This window comes from Eufriesea mexicana, unplaced genomic scaffold (genome assembly GCF_001483705.2).
Source record: "Eufriesea mexicana isolate 0111107269 unplaced genomic scaffold, ASM148370v2 scaffold2977, whole genome shotgun sequence".
Classification (NCBI taxonomy): Eukaryota; Metazoa; Arthropoda; class Insecta; order Hymenoptera; family Apidae; genus Eufriesea; species Eufriesea mexicana.
This window is the reverse complement of record NW_016911052.1, coordinates 71359-92568: the sequence shown is the minus strand read 5'-3', so window position 1 is coordinate 92568 and position 21210 is coordinate 71359. Positions and strand designations below refer to the sequence as shown.

The window sequence follows — 21210 nt, the reverse complement described above, 5'->3', positions numbered from 1 at the left end:
ATTAAAATTTACCCTATTCTAGGACACCATTTGGAAAGAAATCGCTAATCGGCTATTACCAACGATAACAAATTATAAACCGATCGATATTTTCTAGAAGCAAATGGAAAAGTTATTTTGGGTAGGAAAATTAAGTTGCGTGGTCCCTACGGGGGATGAAGCGTAGGTTAAGAAAAGCATAAAAGCAGGGCCCCTGACGACCAAAATAGAGTCCTTAGAAATTAATCGTGACCAGCACGAGCGTGAGTCGCTCGGTGTTGGAAAAAGAGTCAACCCTTTGCACTCGAGAGGCCACTCTCAGTCGCCATTTAATTAGATTCTAAAGATCGATGTTAATTAATATCTCGAATTTAAAATTGTCCAACGACGCGTAAAATATCGAGGTAAAATAATTCTGCGTCCTACAATTAATTTGCACTTCTTTGCCGTTTTGAAAGTATCGTCGACTTTATGGCAGAAAATCTTCGAATCACTATGTTTGCGTAACGAAAAGATCGTCGAGTGCAGAGGGTTAAATTAGAGTGCGTCTTTGTGCGTTTTCGTTGCGTTATCTTGGTGTTCTTTTCCTAAGTTAAATTAGTTTTATGAGCTTTGTGTTCGTGTTATTCTGTTCTTGTTGCTCTGTCAGTTTTTGGTGTCTCAAAATCAGTTCTCGCCATCCTACACAATACTTAAGTCATCTTACAAGACAAACATATGAAATATCAAATAGCTAACCCATTTCAAATTCTACAATATACATATGTACTTCTAATTATGTAAGTGGTCTAAGTCATGGATTTAAGAGGAACGATTTTATTATTTATTTTCTACAAAACAGTGAAGAATTGAATCGTCAGATCAAGTTTGTAGCTTTATAGCAATTAATTTTATAATTTATAACGTATTTAAAGGCCGAAGCTTTTAATATTTCAGAAGCAAATATAAGTGACCTAGACCACTTTCATAATCATAGTCACATATCTGGAAAGGTATAGATAATATTTCTATCTAAATCCTTAAGGAATTATCACGATCTATGAAAGAAGGACGACTAACAAAGCAAGCAATACGGGGTGATAATAAAAATATTTCACATTTGCAAACGTAGGTACAATAGCTTGTATCATGCCACTGAATTGAGAAAATTCCACGTTACTCTCGCTCGCAAGAATTTCATTCGTGTCTTACCGGCGTGTTCGATCGGGGGATCCATCAGAGAAAAAAATGGAGGCGATGAAAATTCATGAAGACATTATTAACGCGATACGATATGAAATTTCACATCTGCCGAGCGATACACGAGACTAAGCGAGCGTCTTCCTCTTTCTTCCCTCGGTTACCTGGCGTCCCCATCGCGGGAACCAATTAAAATCTGGAAAAACCGAGTACCGTTCAGCCGTCGCGATGGGGCAGGATTAATTCGTCGCCGGCCAATTAAGCCGGCGATACCGAGGAATTAATTCGATCGCGATTTACTACGGAATGGTATCAATTACCCGGTTCCCCCGCTAATTAACAGCCACGCTCCTAATTGATCGCCAGCGTTGACCTTCGTCAGCTGAGCGCACTCGTGATTCCGAGTATTTATTATGGCTTCGGGAAAAGGTGCTACGGATCTGAATATAAAATTGCGGTTAATTTCAGAAACTATATCTGTAGCTCAGAGCAGAGTTAGGGTTAGGGTTAGATTTAAGGTTAGATTTAGGTTAGGTTCATCTTCATCTCTTGGACTCGTTGGTTCAGCGAGCAAATAGGTTATCCTGGGATTTAATTTGTATGACAGGTAACTGGATTTTGACATCTTTAGGTTAGGTTCATCTTCATCTCTTGGACTCGTTGGTTCAGCGAGCAAATAGGTTATCCTGGGTTTTAATTTGTAGAGGTATGACAGGTAACTGGATTTTGACATGAAAATTTTAATTGTGATACCTTTGGTGTTATTTTTCTGTATAGTGTGTGCCAGATAAAATTAACCCTCTATGGGCCCGTGTAACTTTCAAGTTACATGCTAATGTATGGATATTTTATTAAATACTGCATTCAACGTTATCGTCTTGATCACTCCAGTTCGCGATTTTTATTTGGATATATTTATAATTATTTTTACAATACCTCCCGTGGGTCCATTTTTAAAAATTCTAATTCTTTTTCATTTACCGGTTATTCGATTATGATAGGTTAGGTCCTCTATGGCCCCCTATGATCTTTCTTCCACAAGATGGCGTGGAAAATTATCTTGTCTGTCTATTGCGCGTTATTTTGGCACAATAGTACAAACGTTGTTAATTCAAACTTTCAATATGAATTCGTTATAATAAAATTGTCAAAACTGCTGAATTTATTGGTTGATATTTGTTGATTTTATGTTACATACAATTCTTGTAGTCAAGAAAAATATATATTCGGTCCATAGGGGGTTAATTTATCAGGTGTCAATTTAGCAACTGAGGTAATACGCAATAGTATGCTATATCTCAATTATACTGACTGCTATTGGAGACTGGAAAACTAAGAGAAAGATTTACAGGAAAATTATATATATATCAAACAATTTATTGTACTCTTTATATACTCTGTTTTATAATCGTGCAATCTATATATACCAGAACTTCTCACCTGTCCATTAAAATAGAAAGTTGTATAATTTCATAGGTAAGATCTACGAAACATTATCTCTGAAATTAGCCTAATTAAAAATAAAACCCACCATAAACATTCTAGAAAAAATCTCTAACCACTGTGATCATTAATTTAAAATTTTTAAAATCTCATCAATGAACAACCAATATTATTCCAATAACAGACTACTATATATGGAGTGTCCCAAAATTCACGCAAGATTTGAATTTCGCGCCATTTATACGGTAAAGCATTGCCAACCATAAAAAGATACCATGATACCAAGATAATTAAAAACAAAATCCACCATAAATACTCTAGAAAAAATTTTTTAGCACTGTGATGATCAATTTAAAATTTAAAAAATCTCATCAATGAACAACCAATATTATTCCAATAACAGACTACTATATATGGAGTGTCCCAAAATTCACGCAAGATTTGAATTTCGCGCCATTTATACGGTAAAGCATTGCCAACCATAAAGAGATACCAAGATACCAAGATAATTAAAGACAAAAGTCACCATAAACACTATAGAAAAAATCTCTAACCACTGTGATCATCAATTTAGAATTTAAAAAATCTCATCAATGAACAACCAATATTATTCAAATAACAGACTACTATATATAAGGTGTCCCAAAATTCTCGCAAGATTTGAATTTCGCGCCATTTATACGGTAAAGCATTGCTAATGAATGAAAGGTACCAATATACTAAGTATACCGATGATACTTCGTGAATGAATAAAATATTAACGATTTTTAATTCAAAATCTGAATTTTCTGTTGAAATTACTTCTTGCGTGAATTTTGGGACACCCACTATTAACCAATCTCTAATCCTCAGACCAAGTGAAGTATATACTCGTCAGACCAAGGCAAGTATATATTGCTGAGACCAAGTCGAGTATATACTCGCCAGACCAAATCAGATATATACTCCTGAGAGCAAGTGAAGCATGTACCCGTCAGAGCAAGTGAAGTATATACTCGTCAGCCATAATAACCCCGATGACTGTCTGGAAAAATTTCTCATTATACTTTAGATCAGACGCCCTCCATCAGCGACATCGATACGTTCCAGGTCCGCGGGTATAAACGGCGATTTAACGCCGGAGATGGAGGAAAATCGGGGAGGGAGGAGAGAGGAAGACGAGCAAGGGAGGCGCAAGAAAGTCGTACTCGGTCTCGCCTGGACGACGGCCGATTTGTTAAGCGTACACACCTGCCCGGGCGTCGTTCCGGGACAATAAGCTCTATCTCGATCTCCGGAAAGGTCCTTTTACCGTGTTGCCAGCAGCCAGCCTCGCGGGGGCGATATATCGCTCGAAATAATCGTGTATAGCGTTTCACTGCGAAGGTAGCACGGCCATTGTCCTTGGGCTAAGTAGGCATTCCCGGTACAGTCGAAGAAGCTAGTTCCTCTGGACTCGATTTTCGGCCAGCCATCGATCTCCATTAACACTAGGTTTACGGACGCTATCCGTGTACCTATTTCTAAGCACACCTGTCAAATTTACAGAACTGACTATAGGACAGGAGTGACTACCCCTTTGGCTACTGATGGTGCATATACGCGCTCAGAAATTTTGCTTTTGTGACACCGGAAGGCGCATATAAGCGCTCAACACGGTTTGCTTTTCTGACACGGAGGGCGCATCTCTACCAAAAATTTTGCCGTTTTCGGTGGACATTGTGAATGAATTCCTACCCGTGTGGTACGGCCGGTGTGTTTCAAAGTCTGCCGTGGTCAAAGGGCTATAGTCAACCGTAATAGCGAAAGGGTTAAATAACAAATTATTGTTTCCCGTGGCAACCGATTAATGAACGATTCATTATCGGTGGGTATGCGCTGAGGACCAGAAGCTAATTAATAGGCTAAATAAAATCGGTTGGTAAAGTGTTAAGTTTAATGAAATTAACCCTTTGCGCTCTGTTGTCATCGCTATGGCGACAATGTAAGATAGCCAATTAAATGGCGACCGAGAGTCGCCTATCGAGTGCAAAGGGTTAAAAAGGAAAATTTTACACAGCTTCTAAATTTCTTAGCAGAATAGGAAAATTAATTCTGATTATGTAACGCGAATTTATGTAATAGAAATATACATTATTTTTTCCACAGTGAAATTGAGTTAATATGAAAAATTAGATGAGGGAGTTTCTATGGGAATATTTAGAACTGATAATAAGATGAAAATAATTTTATAATAAGATAGTGAGTAGATAATTTTATAATAAGAAGTTAATAAAATAATAAGACAATAAGATGAAAATAATTTTTAACAGAAATGTACATTATTTCTCCCACAATGAAATTCGAGTTAATGTGAAAAATTAGATGAGGGAGTTTCTGTGAGAATATTTACAACTGATAATAAGATAAAATTAATTTTACAATAAAATAGCGAGTAGATAATTTTATAATAATTTTATAATAAGAAGTTAATAAAATAATAAGACAATACGATAAAAATAAAATTTAACAGAAATATACATTATTTTTCCCACAATGAAATTCGAGTTAATATGAAAAATTAGATGAGGGAGTTTCTGTGATAATATTTAGAACTGATAATAAAATAAAAATAATTTTATAATAAGATAGTGAGTAGATAATTTTATAATAAGAAGTTAATAAAATAATAAGATAATAAGATAAAAATAATTTTTAGGACTAATTTCTACCGAAATTGCCGTCTAATTGTAATCTATTAAAATGTCAGTAGTTACAACTTAATTGATCACTGGAAATATAATAAATCAGAAATCTGCATATAAAGGTATGAATAATTGCAGTCGGTGAGTGGACGTTAAATGATTGAAGTTTGTTTAAGAAACAAAGTCTCGCGAGCATACTACTACATGTGTACCTAGCATGTAGTGCGGTTAGTCCGATAGCTCCGTGACTTTCCAATCTAATCGTTCTGCACCTATCTACTCGTTTACTCTGCCTCTTATCTCTGCGGCCGTAGAACTTATCCAGGTTACTCTAGACGTCTATCTGCCGCGCTAATCTAGGTTCTACTCCCGATACTAATTGGAAGTACGCATTGCGAAGCATGATAAATCTCGTCTGCCTCGCTCCTCTATTTTCACCGACTTTCCCAAATTTGTAATTAATTACTTGAAATCCTAAATTCCTCGCTCAACCACCGTCATTTCACATTTCTATTACTCACAATTAACTCATACATCCACCCTTCACCGACAAACAATTTTATAAATCACGTATAATCGTTTATAATTATTTTTCTTGGCTATCTCTCGATGCAATGAACATATCTTATTAGTAAAATATTAATTTAGTCTGTTTTACGATTTCCTAGACAAAATTTCAAAAATATTCAAGCTTCAGAAGAAGCAGGTTAATTCTGCTAAAATCTTTGACTCTTCTTCGATTAAATTAATTATTTTCGAATAATACTTTATTATGATAACTACGTTATTGTTATTCTAAATAATAAAGACTCTAATTCCCTAAAAAATAGAGGAGCTAGACAGTAAATACAAAATTTTAATAAAAGAAATGGCGACTCTGGCAATTTTCTAATAATTAAAACACTTTTTCGGAATTAAAATGTCATTTGATAAAAAGGGGGGGACCAGATTGCATGGAATGCTCGAATAGTATTATAGAACGGAGGAATAAGAAAATAATGTTCGGGAATGAGACAAAAGAATGTTACAAATCTCTGGAGAAAGCGATCAAAGAATGTCGGATTACGGCGGGATTAAGCGGTTCCCATTTCCGAGCGCGCGCGTAACAGGCGCGCGTTTGTATGCGTAACGAGGATGAGACAGGTACAGGAAAGCAAGATTCTTCCAGGGTTATAGACCCTCTGGATTACATCGTTCGTAGACTCCGATGACTGCGTGGCGCGCCAGGCGGAATCGCCGGTACAAAGCATGGCCGCTTAAAATTACAATGTCCTCCCGTGTCGCGGATTATTTTTGCGCTTGTACTGATTCCGCCGGGCGCCGGAACGGCTCGGGATTTATTAGTACGGAGATGTTAAGAGAGATATGGCAGAGGGGATTCTGCGCGTCGGGAGGAGCAGAATAATTCAATAAAAAGAGGACGTGCCAGTTTATTGGTAACTAAAAAGCTGCACCGTGTTTTCACCAATGAAACTGTCATTATTTCACCTGATAAACCGAATTTGGTATTACGTGATAACTCATTCGCAATTATGGTGACAGAGGAAATTAATATGAAATTAGTAGATTTAAGTCGTTCGATTTTAGGTATTAGAATTTAAGAATAAATTAAATCGTGTGTTAACAATTGGACAACGTGAAACTTGGTCACAAAATTTCTAAAATTTTGAGTAAATTAATTATAAAATTAAAATTCATTAAGTAATTTAACACAGTCCACAAATTATCATTCACCTAAGATTCTATTTAATTATTTAAATAAATCTTCACCATTCAACAAACATAATTTTATAAAACAATTTTTAAAATTATGTACGGACTAATTATACTCAATTTCCATATGCATTTGGACAAAAGTGGAATGCGAAAATTGTCAAAAGTAAGTTGAAAATTCATCCCAAGTCCTGCCTCGCTTAAACGAAGCTTGATAATGTTGCATTAAGTCAATCCATCCACTAAAAATCTATAAAATCGCAATAGAAGCAACAAGAAACTCAAAGATCCTCCATCTTGTATCACGCGACCTATAACTCACCTAAAATCCTATTTAATTATTTAAATAAATCTTCAGCATTCAACAAACATAATTTCATAAAACAATTTTCAAAATTTTGTAGAGACTAATTATACTCAATTTCCATATGCATTTGGACAAAAGTGGAATGCGAAAATTGTCAAAAGTAAGTATAAAATTCACTCAAATTCCTGTCTCGCCTAAATAAATCTTGATAATATTGCATGAAGTCAGTCCATACACCAAAAATCTACAAAATAGCAGTAACGAAACTCAGAGATCCACCATCTTGCATCACGTGACCTATAACTCACCTAAAATCCTATTTAATTATTTAAATAAATCTTCAGCATTCAACAAACATAATTTTACAAAATTATTTTTAAAATTTTGTAGAGGTTAACTATATTCAATTTCTATACGCATTTGGACAAAAGTGGAATGTGACAAGTGTCAAAAGTAAGTTCAAAATTCACCCAAACTCATGTCTCGCTTAAATAAATCTTGATAATATTGCATTAAGTCAGTCCATACACCAAAAATCTACAAAATCGCAGTAACGAAACTCAGAGATCCACCATCTTGCATCACGTGACCTACAGCGCCGCGGTGACCTTTCGAAATTCGCCGCCAGAGGGACGCCTCTCTCTCGAACGTGCATGCCGTACCTAACCTCTACTACCCGAGTCTCGGAAACGCGAGTCACTGGCACAGCCTTCAGAAAGAATCCACTAGCATATTCCCAACGGCGCAGAACTATTCCTTTCCTTCTCCTCTCACTTTCCGTCTCCCCTCTTCCTGCAGCCTAATATCCCAACACCACAAAAGCTCCGTCCTTCGAGCTTCCGTCCTTCGGATCTGCGCGCAGCGGTAACGGTCAACCGTTAGCGGACCTTGAAGATCCATGGATCCACTGGGCGACTGACTCTCGCGTAATTTACTCGGCGGACGCCGGCGGCGTCGTTCTCGTTAGTTCACCGATCTGAAGAATTAAGGGGAGAAAGGAGGAGGGAGGAGGAGGAGGAAAAGGAAGAGAGCGAGAAGAGACGCGAAAGTAAGAGGATCACCGGCTGCTGCTACCGGTGCACGATCCAACCGACACACGACCAGCTTACTCTGCCTTCACGCCAGACGGAGACCGATCGATCGATGAATCACGATCGAGGGCCGCGGACAACCTCGAACGCTTTTCGTCGCTTTGCATACGCGGCATGCGTGTCGCGTCCAGATGAGGTATAACAACGTCGCGACAGGACGTGCTTATGCAAATTCGCGTAGCTCTCCGCCGCGCCGTCCAGGACGCGATAAAAGCGCCGATCGTCGCTCATCTTCGTCGTCGCACGGCCGACGTCGACCGATCGACCGGTCCGCCAGATAGCGGCACGATCGACGCGTATCGGATGTGCCTCGGTGGCGCTCCTCGCCGATCGCTCGTTAATTTCACCGGCTAATGTGCCTCGTATCTCCGGCATCGACGCGGAAGAATTCTGAACGGACGCGCGGCCATTTCGTTTGTCGTTTTCTCTTGCAATCTGGAGGGGGTGCGCCGTGCTCACTTTGATGGGTAATGCGCACGAGATAACGAGGAAACACGGTTTTAATTGGGCATATTTTAATCGCTCCTGGACAAGTTTCGTGGGTAAGACATGCTGATATTGATACGTGAACCACTTTTGTGTTTTCTTCACAGTAGCTTTGACAAACTAATTTAATAATGAAATAATAAAAATGAAAAAGTACAAATACTTCAAATTATTTTGAAAAATAATTCAAATAACTGAAAATAAAATAACAAAAATAAGAAAGTGAAAATACTTCAGTTAGGCTAGCAGATGATTTAAAAGAAAAAAATACGCAATTATGTTTAGTTATTTGTCCTCTGTCTGTTATATTTATATGTAATAAATATATTTAATTACTCATACGATGGTAGTTGCAGTGTTAACCCTTTGCACTCATTGTCAGCGAAGTTTTCGTTACAGAAACATAATAATTCCAAAACTTTCTCTGTCATAAAGTCGACGATATTTTCAAAATGGTGAACATGAAGTGCAAATTAATTGTAAGACGTAGAATTATTTTACCTCGATATTCCACGCGTCGTTAGGCAATTTTAAATTCGAGATATTAATTAACAACCACCTCTCGAGTGCAAAGGGTTAAAAATGATCAAGAATGATATTGTATAGTGTTGTATTATGTTTTCGTGGCTGTTAGTATCAAAATGATATTCCAAAAACCAAGATTAACTTTTTATATAAATAAAATATTTAAAAATTGATTATTAAAGTAATTTTGGTTTTAGGTATTCTGTTGGATTAAAAATGAAGTATTGTGTACATATATTGTGTATGTCATGCTAGTACACTGATATATGATACCTATGTATTTATACAGGTACATGATACCTATTAAAATGACATTCTCAGTCGAAGGTTAATCAAGATTGACCTTGAATAAACGAAATGATGTATTATATTATTTTGAAACATTATATTTTTGTGGAATAAGGTTTCATGTAGATTGAAACTGATTGTTACTTTCTGCTACATTTTATAATTTAATTCGTCGTTAATATATTTGTCCACGTCCTGTCAGGCTTTCTTGCGGTCATAAAGTTATCTTTATTGCATCTTGCCGACTATTAAATACATTACTTCGACACAAAACCTGAAAACCTTTTGCAAATTTGAAAACGTTCGATAATTACGAATATTCCTGTTTCGCGTTTTTATTAAGCCCTTTTAGGTTGCAAAATATATTTTATAGCCACGCGAGCACAACGAATCGCGTTTAAACGAGTATTTAAAACATTTGGGAAAGATCACACTTAGATTAAGCATGTTTGAAATGAATTTATGAACAAGCTAATTATGGAAAGCCTCAATTATAATTTTTCCAGACGAATTCCACTGAATTAAAGCTACTATACTCGTAGATACATAATGAAACAGTGTCATTATGACAGGAAAAAATGATTTCATTGTCGTGCTCATTAATTTATATATATATTTTATATAACAAGGTTAAGAATAAAAATAGCCTTTCGTCGGCATAGTGGTGTTAATTAACCACATAAATTATTTATGTAGAAAGAGAATTATAATTATAGTTTCGCAACCTGATCTGAGCAGGAAAGCCAATAATTACTATAATTACATTATTCGGTTTCAGTGCAATATTCAGACACAAAGCTTGATACAGTATTACAAGGACTGGTTCTAACACTCATAGGTATACCATTAGAACATAGTAAGTACATACAGAGCAGCTGTATGTCGGTACAGTTATCTTAGTATACTGTGACACAGTATAGAATAACTATAACATAATACTATACTATATAACTGTATACCAAGTATACTGTTTGACGACACGTTTATTGGAAAATGTGAAATTTGCACTAAAATTACCGGGAAAGTTCGTATTTTTCTCGATAAATTGCAGTCCCATAAAATCTGTCACCCTCGGGGGGAACGGTGTTCGTCGAAGACCTCTTGTCGAGAAATAGCCTTCGATTCGCGCGTTATCTGTTCCCTCGAATCTCGGAATCGAGGCGCACGAACGCGGTGGCACCCGAGCCGGCAGCTCGGCTGGCGACTTTAATTGGAGGTTCGGCAGCTCGGTTGAAAAGAATCGCGGAGAACGTGCGCGGAGTGAAGATGCCGACGGCGGCGCTGCGATCGCACCGGATGCCCCGTTACCTTTGTCACCGGCCGTCCATCCGCTTCCCTCTCGTTCAGCGTACGCCACGGTGTCACCGAGATTCCGCTAATTGGACGGCAGAAATTCGCCGCGAGAGGGCTGACGCGCCGAGTGGACACGTGATCGCGACGCTAGTGACATCTGGCGCGAGTTTCGACAACATTAGGCTCGTAACACTAGTAACCCCTAGAAAGGAACTATACGTACCCATTATGGAACGTCTCGCGAATCGAGACAGCAAACAAATGAACACGTACCGATCATTTTTTGGAACCCCAGGACATTATACCTATAGCTTCTAGGTATATATAAAGTTACTAAATAGTAACTTCGCTGAAAATGTGACACGATTCAAAAATGTATATTTTTTGGCAGAAGAGAGAAACTATTTTTGAACGTAATTGGACAAGTCCACTGTGCGTCCATAAATCTAGTGATAATAATTCGGACACGATTAATAATAAGACGCCCTAATTAATAATTCGGGTACAACTACACAAATACAATTGAAAATACACGAAGAGCGACATAGTTATACTTCATTCTCGCAATAATAATTAAACCACTGCGATCCCTAAATTATGTCACCATTTATGTGAAAATGCCATACTACTTTTTTTAAAGGAAATTAAAAATGTATAGTACGATATACACGAATAAGACGACATTGTTGAGTACAATGTTGTACCACACAATACATAAAGAGGGACATAGTTACACTTCACCCTCGCAGTAATAATTAAACCATCACGATCCCTAAATTATGTCACCTTTTAAGCGAAGATGTCATACTACATTTTTTAAAGAAAATAAAAATGTAAAGTACGATATACAAGTATGTATACTTCTATCCTGTAGAAGAGTAGATATGCGCAATTTGTCACATCCAATTAACATTGGTGCAATTAAAATTCACCTGCGAAAAGGTTTCCGAAGCCTGACGACGCGTAATAACCTAAAAACCGAAGAAATAGACGGGAAATAAGCAAAGCGAAATAATACAAGGCAAAGCAAAAATTGGACAGTAATAACCAAAATGAGGTTGCCGCGCGACGAAGCAGAAGAAATCGAACCTGCAGTTTGTATCTCCATCGGAACGAGGATCATCGGGTTCGGACGATCGAGCTAACCGCGAGGCGACCATCCACGTGGACGTCCGAGTCAACGGTCGTTAAATTTAATGGGCCCGCTCGTTAATTCCATATACCGACGGTTTCGCGTACGCAATAACAAATTACGCAAACGACCCGCTCGCCTGCTTCGTTCGTCTCTCCTCTCTCGCGGACGTTCGCGAGCATTTTCATAATATCGTTCGCTGGGCCGAGGGAACGAGCGTCGTCAATTAAGCGTACGCGGCTTGAAACTCGACCGACCGGCCGAATTTCGCCGACCGGGGATTAATTTCGACGCACGGTTCGCGATAACGCTCGTATAACCGATGCCCGTACTCCGGCGCATGCGCAGGCGACTGCGCGCGCACGCATGCCTATCGCAGCGCTATAAAGATATATCGGGTCCCGCGCAGACGTACGAGGGTCGCGGAATACACGGGAGGTGATAATATAAGTAAGGGGACCGGTCTTCCAACCAATTTGCGACTCGGGCACGCGCATAATTTAATTGTCGCATTATGCGACCTATAAAAACGTTGTTTATGGCCTCGGTTAGAGGGAAATGTCGCTGGAAAAAAGACCACGCTTCACCTATTATCTGTCTTTTCCAAGAGGATTTATTTCCCCAATCTTTTATCACTTCTCGGAACACTCGAGGCAAGTAGCCGTGATGGGAAGATATTAATTGTCCATCGGAGGAGCGACGTGTCGTTAAAATATATGTTGTTAATATATAATAAATATAAATACGCGTTATTAAAATAAATTAATTAAAAATACGTGTGCAGTCGAACCTCCGAGAGACTACGCTTTCGCTTATGGCTTCCTGCTGTTAGTTGCAGGAGCTGCTAAAACTTAAGTCGAAACATAAACCCTTTTCAATGACGAGTATATTCGTCAGAAAATATAAATATACCTTTAATTGCAAATTTTATTTTATTTACGAATCAGACGAATTTTAAATTCACGAAATGACATTGCCAGGCCTATAACCAATAAAAATATATATTTTTCAGAAACATACGCAGCAATAATTTTTACTCTGTTACAGCGACTATAGTCACTTAGGGATAATTAAGCACACAGGTGTAGACTTCCAAAATGAAATGAAAAAAATTAATCAAATTTAGGTTAGCCTAACCTAAATAAGCGTAAACTAAAGTTACAGAAATTTTTAAAATCCCTCTGTGCAGAAACTCAATATTCCATTTTTAATTTACCTATTGCCTATGTACGTGTAATAAATGACACCTTCACAAATTGAATATTTTTTTAAAACCATTACTTGGAAAAATGTCAATTTTCCAACGAAAAGCCTCGACACGTGAAATCTAGGTTAGGTCTAACTTCGAAAATTTGAAAACTCCAGAACTTTCGATTTTCCCTTGAGGTTCAGCTGAGTGTCACCCAGACTCTGATTATGTCAATGTCCTCGAACACGAAACAATATTAACCTACCACTTTCTCCAAACGAAATCGTTCCTTTTAGTTTGTCAGGGGCCCAACCGAGAAAGGAGCTGAGCTCCTCTGTTGCAACGTTGTCACAGGGATCTCCGACAATTACTTAACCCTTGCTCCCAAAGTGGGATTCCTAGATCGACAACGCGAACGGCCAATGTCAGAGGTCGCCGAATAATTGTCTGTCACGACGCGTCCGAAACGGCGCCATTTCGTCACCGTCCACGATTCCGCGGGCCCTCGATGGCTGCACTCCGGCTCTCGGCCTGGCGTGTATCGTACATCGGATCGCGAGTTGCTCTACGATTTAAGGAGCGTCTCTTTGTCGAGTCGTGACGACGATCGGTTCGATCCCTGATTGCGACACCCGTTCACAGCCCGGGCAAAAATACAATCAGCTCGTTCCGTCGTTTCCAGCCTAACGACGCTCGGTCCAATAGTGTCTCGATGGAAAGTGCACGGTTGTTTCTTTGATTAGGGTACTGGGCCTACGGGGACCCAACCAAGTTCGATATCTTTGATATTTTATTTCTTCGTCAAATTACTTCGTATTACAGATACAGAGTGTTCCCTTTGCAGATTGAACCGAGTATCAACGTGCTAATTATCTTTGAAGGGGCCCGATTTCGTTGTTCAGTGTCGTCCTTATGACACGGTGTTGTAAATAGTTGGATTTGATTTCGATATGCACTATAAGAGCAAGAAAAGTGTCGATGTTCTAGAGAAAAAGAAACAATGATCTTGAAATAATTTAAAAAATGAAACACCCTGTATATTCTGTGAAAATACTCCATAAGAGGGAAATAACTAATTTCCACCATTTTTTCTCTTGAATTCTACTTATTGTTAGTGTCGTATCTTAATAAATTATAAAAGTTATAAACAGAACATTCATACCTATTGTTTCCCAAAAGTATTACCTAATGCATATACATATGTGTAAATCAGGAAATTTTCTAATAAAATTTTAATTAACCAAAACTTCAATACACTATAATCAATTTGTAATAATAAATATTAAATTCTACTTGCTTTTGTTCCTAACCTCCTAATTCTTAATTAAGTTACTTAATTTCCTCAACTTCCTAATTCCTAACCTCATGCGTCACAGGAATTACAACTACTATAGTAGCAATATAATACATGTACTAAATAACGACATAATAAACTTAATTTTCAATAATAAATATTAAATTCCATTTGGTTTAGCAGCTAACCCCCTTTACACGTTACTAGAAGTACTATAATAACAATATAATAAATCTACCAACCGACACAATATTAACCCTTTGCACTCGAGAACTGACTCTCAGTCACCGTTTGTTTAATGCTATAACTTAGATAATGAACGATGATAATAATATTAAAAACATCGAAATAAAATTATTCTATTCGTTCGTTGCATACGCAAATTCCCGATTTTCTTTTTTTAATTTTAGCATAAATAGTATCAGTGAGTTTATAAAAATCTAAGAAGAGCTTCGAATTGCATCTTCACAACGAAGAAATCTTCGAGTCCAAAGGGTTAATGCGAAAAAGAGCAATATTCATGCAAAGCGTTCTACAAAAATGTCACCAGAAACGATATCGCAACGGTATCGAGCAATCGAAGGAACGCTTGACGCGCCGCCTGTCGGCGGTGCCTGTAACCGAGCTTCCGTCATCATCGCATTATCGCGTACGTTCACCGGGGAACGATCGAATCGATCCAGCTTTCCAATCTTTCCCGATGCACCGGAGAATCGGCTCTCTTTTCCCGACCGGCGTTTCCCGTCGGTCGATCGGGCAACCCTCGTTACGAGCTTCGACTAGCCGTAATCAATTTCACGCATTGATTAATACGAAGTAAATGAATACCTGGGAATCGTTGCGGGGCTTTCGATGGCGCGAGCTCGCGAGCCAGGGAGAGATGATTTATCCGGCGTGGGTCGAGGGCTGGCCGGTCGGCGCGCGTAATTATCATACGACAGCCGATTAAAATTGCGGCCGTGCTCGCGTTCAACATCAATTTCAAGCTAATTACATGCATTTTCGTGTCTAGGAGCGGACCGACACGGCGGAAAAATCGGTCGCTACGTGCCCGACCACCGGACTCCTCGCGATCTGTCTACCGGCGTGCTTTACCGGATCATCGATCAGTGTTTCCCAACCTTGACGGAAGAACACGACTCGACCCGATACGTACGATCGGACAAATGGTCGCGGAAGAGGCTACCGCGATACCGTTTCCGTCACTAGCCGTTGTCGGCAATCGGTTCGTGAAATATTAGGACACGTCACGCGCGAGAAATCGGGTACGATGACAGGTGCTGCCCGAGCGCCGCGGTCGGCCGAGTTGCGAAGTAAAATATCGAGACGCGACGCCGACAGATGTCGCCGCTACGCAATGACGCAATGGCGGCTTATGAGTTGCCTTGTACTCGGAAACGGAAACGGAAAAACCGAATATAATAATTACTATATCAAAGAGTCTTTATTTCGATGTGCCAAAATATCTATATCAATCTTAAAAGTTATAAAAGAATTTATTAAATTATAAAAGAATTTAATTTAATTATAAAGAATTTAGAAGAAAATATTTCTCGATATAATATTATTGTTTTGGACTAGATGTTTTAATTACTCGTTGCATGACTTAAGTTATGAAAAATTGTGCATTGGAGAAGTATCGTTGAATATAATTTTAGTCACGTGATAAGTGTAGCTTATTATTATGTCTATATAGAAAAATTGAGAAGCTAGATTGATTATAGTAATGCGAGGAATCACGTGTCATTAATTGGAATATGTAAAAAGATTTTTCCAACGTGTTAACAAATATTTAATTTGCTATGTTCTGTAGTTTACTATTTATAGGTTATGTCTATGCGTGCAAGATAGATACCGTTGCGAATCGTTCAGTAAATAATCTAGTGTAAAAATAAAAATGTATCTCACTCACCGAAATGTCGCAAATGTTGAGTCGCCATCGCCAGGGAGCAGCACCAGCTCCATCTTCTTCCCGTTCCTAACCTCAAAGCCACGAAGCTTCTTGCGAAAACTATTCTTCGTTGGAATCCACGGGACACTGGAAGATATCCTCGGGCAATTTAATTCTTGTTTCTTGTCACTCAACACATCTCGAAATTTTTCTTCGCTCTTCCCCATTAAAGTCAAACCGTGTCCCTTCGTGTTTTCCTTTCCACGCATAACCTCCTTTAACGTCACAATTTCCTTTCGATCCATCTTCTTCTTCTCCGAATATTTCTGTAAATATATAGAAATATCGAGGTTAATAGAGATGAAATTGTTTAAATACGAGAAATGGATAAATATTTACTGCATAAAGTTAGTGGAAATTGTCTCACTGCGTGCTAGGTTATGGTTCGCTCCGCGGCCGTCTAACGTCACGAACCGGAGGTAAACAAACCAAAGCCACGTGACAGATACTGTGGCTCCAGCTATCGGGTGGTAACGCGTAGCGAACCGTTAACGTTCAGGGACGTATTTATCACCGTATGAAGGGCTCCGGTATTGGCAACAAAAATTATCACATATATCTTGTACTTATATTTATTCATACGCTCTCATTTATTAATATTGAACTATTTATTTATATGTATATTGAGAACGAATAATTCCACAGTATAATGAATAAATTAGCGTTGAAAGAAATATTTCAAAATTATTTTTGGATTATATACTTCTATATCATTTAACTAAAGTTACTGTCATTTCAAATGACTGTCACATGCATTTTCCCACAGATAATAATTCTTGTTACACAACAATTGTCTCTTTATATTACTAGAACTACCAAAGGAATTGAAATGATTTATTTTTGACATTTTATTTTTGGAATTACTCTTGCTTGGATTATTAATAAAAATTTATATTATAAATAAGAATATAATTGTGTACACTTATTCATTTTTCATTTTATCTTTTTAATTATTATCATCTGTATATATTATGTATTATATTTAGGGAAAAATTACAAGTTGGTAGTTTCAGCATTGAAAATGACACACTGACAGACATACAGAGACAGAAAGTGTATTCCGAAGGTGATGAAGTGCATTCATGCATTCTGAAAGGAAGGGATGGGGGTAATTCGTTACTACTCACAGCTCTGACCTCTGCCATGCTTTTACGGTCTAGATTTTCGTCTGGAAATTTCTCCCGTCCAGTCACCTTCTCCGAGGTAACTTCTTCGTTGGAAAAGGAAGTGTTAGAGGTGAAACACTTTCTATTCTCCAGCACGAAATCGATCGCCGTGGAAAAGATATCCCTTTCGGAATCCGACACAGAAGATTTCGACAATTCCAAGCACGGAATCGACATTTCGCTATTCACCGTGGTGTCGCTCTTTCCCTAACCTCCCAACCAAGTTTTCTCGCGTCGAATTTGTGTCGCTCGAGCCGTCGTTACTTTTGTCCTTGCTGACGTCACGGTTGTCCATTTTAAACGATTTCTCGCCTCGAGAGAAATCAGGAACGATCCTGTCCTTTCGTTCCAGGATCGAGGATGCAGAGGAATTTCGAAGAGTGATCTCATGCAGATTCGCTGCGGCATCCTCGAGCTCAGCCACTCGTTTCTCCAGCAAAGCAATCCTGCGATCCCTTGCTTGCAGCAGGTACAGTGCTTTCTGAGCCCTTTGCTCCTCCTCCAAGGCGTTTCTGAAATTTTACATTTTCTCTGGTTAGTACAATTATTCGTTGCTGTGATATCGGAATAACTTAAATACGATGATACAGTAACTAAGAATTTGTAACGCAATGAATGGCGGTCAGATGGACTTTCGTCATGGTCCGTCGTTTTATCATGGCGACTCCAGCGCCAAATTTTCATTAGCAACATAACCTCTCTTCATGCAATTTAGCTACAAGTACATTCCTACTTTCATAAATACTACATATTTTTAAATAAATTATTAATTTATATCAAAGAAGTTGAAGCTAAAAAAATAAATAAAAGTACATATACATGTACAGGTATTACCTAACTTATATATGTGCCACTTTAGGTTAATAATTAAAATTCCTGTACCCTATCTGTATGAAAATGATCTTATTGTGTATACTATAATCAATCAGTATTATTTTGAATTACCCATCCTATTTCCATGTATGCATAATACAGAGTGGCTATATCTTAATTCCTTGGATTACCCGATTACCTCACTATACAGGGTGTCCATTAAAAACCTGAATATTTCAAAAACACATTTTTCGAAAAGGAACCAATTAAATCTCATAATTTCAAAGAGAAAAAACATAACTTCTATTTATTTCCTACACCCTGAATATTCTCAAGGTTATTTCAAGGTCAACTGCATTTCCTTAAACGATTTTCACTTAACCAGAAGATATATTGTTTAAAATGCACTGTATTCGAAATATTTATACATTTACACGATATTTCATCCGATACTATATTTTTTTCAAAATTTTTACGGTGCCCCGTAGAAAAATCGACGGCTCCTTCTTTAATCCCAGGAAATTGCGATCGATAGCCGATAATCCTCGGCAGTCAGTATCAACGTTTAAAATAAAAACCCGTGATAGTCTAATCCCTGGCGAATTAAATCGGCCGAGGGGCCGGGAGGGGCAGGGGGATTCGCGGTCAGGATTAAAGCGTACGGCGGGAGCTTTTTACAGGAGCAGCGTCAATTAATATCCTACGAGGCCATTATTAACGTCCGTGGAAAGCGTCGGCGATGCTGCGCGGCGGCGAGTTCCCGACGACTTAAAGTGCTTAAGGAAACCGAAATAAATTACGCCACGGAGAGAGGTGCATATTTAATTCGAGCAATTAATGCCGTCTTGTAAAACACGCCGCTGGGGTGGCTGTTGCCTGTAGTCCTCCCTCTTTCCTGGCAGTAATGAGCCCGATAAATCAACCGGCTCTGCACTCGAAACTTCGCGGATAAACTTTCGGCTCCTGCAGTTTCTTCATGGCTACCAAACCGTGTTGTTCCCGGCAATAGCGTTGGCAAAGTGGCCTTCGTTGCTGATAAACTGCGTATGAATATCGCTGTGGGTCGCCAATACCGATTGTCCGTCCCTGTTCTAGTCATTTCTAGTGATAACCGTCCAATGGCCGCCCCCGGCCTAGTGTTGAATATCGCTGTGGGTCGCCAATACCGATTGTCCGTCCCTGTTCTAGTCATTTCTAGTGATAAACGCCCCCGGCCTAGTACTTTTCAGTGATAATCATTCGCATAACCTCTATTCGGTATATCCCTACGTATGACACGTATAACAGAGTCTATAGGGTGATGGAAGGGTGAGGGCGACAAGGTGAATACAAAATTTGGAATTAAACGAGTACAGTCGAGTACAAAAATATTTCTACTCTATATTCTATATTGATTATATTAGCTATCTAATATTATAATACAAATATTCTTGTGATCGACTGTACCTACAACGGTTATTGTTTGTTCAAATATTGTTTGCAGATATTCATCAGCGTGTAGTTTAGGTTAGGTCAGTACACGAGAACAATGGAGGTCCTCACTTAAGGCTTACATTTATGAGCTCGCGATGGCGCTGCTGCAGACTGTACCTAACCTAAACAGAAGTACCCTAACCTTCAAGATTGAGACTTTAATGTCACTGTTACACTATATTAAGTGTCTCTATATCTTCCTAACTAAATTCTAGATATATTCAAACACTTTTAGAATAATCTGTAATGAGAAATATTAATACTAGGTTTACGGACGCTATCTGTATACCTATTTCTAAGGACACTTGTCAAATTGACAGATAAAGGAAACCACGTGTCTTTTTTTTTAGCGATTAGTTTAATTTAAAAACAATTATATATTATATTAACAGTCTTAATATAAGTTAACTAACCCTTTCGTCAAATTGACGGTTTCCGTAAATCTAGTGTTAATTATAAATGAACACCTTAGATGCAATACTCAGGAATGCTACTCAGGAAACATTCTCCGGGTTCGTTTTCCAATATTCAGAAAAATTGGGAAAAGAATATACGATTTGCAAGGATCAGTGTTATATCTTATCCCTCCCCCTGAATTAACCTTGCTAAATCATAAGAACCCCTAGCAGTAAGTTGCCCCAAAATGACCAGAAGCAAAGAGTCGGTGTCCCCGGCTAATTACTCAGAAGTAATATCTGTAGAGATATCTCATCACCTGGAACAAGGCTTTAAGACTCTCAAACACGAGTACCATTCGTCAAATTAGCTCCTCCCCTCCACCTCTTCATCCGCAACAGTGTCCAACGCTTATCCCAGCCAATGAATCTTATCTCGGCTTTTTACACGCGATGCCGTGGAATTGGAATTAATAACGATCTCGTTCAAGCTAATCGGCTATTTAATACAGGACTTTCTATGAAATCTAATTAAGAGGGGCCCATCGCTTCGTAATCGCGCGCCACAAATCACCGCATCGCCCCCGCGGCTGAAAGACGGCCTGTATCGCGCGAATTCCCGTCCCGTAATACCCGGCCGACTGTACCGCCCCTCGCGGATCTCCATGGCGATTAATTAGGCATAAAAATCTGGTCGTTTGCGAGAAAAAAAATGCCGCAGATTGCTCCACTTAATCCCCGGGCGGCCGCCTTCTGCGCTGGGGATGACGCCTCCTGACGTTCCGCTGGAAATTCATTAAAGCGATATCCCATTTATTCCAAACCACCCC

The 21210-nt window shown here is 38.7% G+C and overlaps 1 protein-coding gene across 1 annotated transcript in view; it reads right to left on the bottom strand.

The window, feature by feature from the left end:
• Positions 1-1642: 1642 nt before the first annotated feature.
• Positions 1643-21210, bottom strand: part of LOC108550797 (uncharacterized) — a 62487-nt gene continuing 42919 nt past the window's right edge. The window contains exons 3-6 of the mRNA XM_017904663.1: positions 17980-18211; positions 17661-17906; positions 16495-16799; positions 1643-1877 (exon numbers count right to left, since the gene is read on the bottom strand). Coding sequence (XP_017760152.1) covers positions 1643-1877; positions 16495-16799; positions 17661-17906; positions 17980-18211 — 1018 coding nt within the window. The remainder of the gene's footprint in view (positions 1878-16494; positions 16800-17660; positions 17907-17979; positions 18212-21210) is intronic.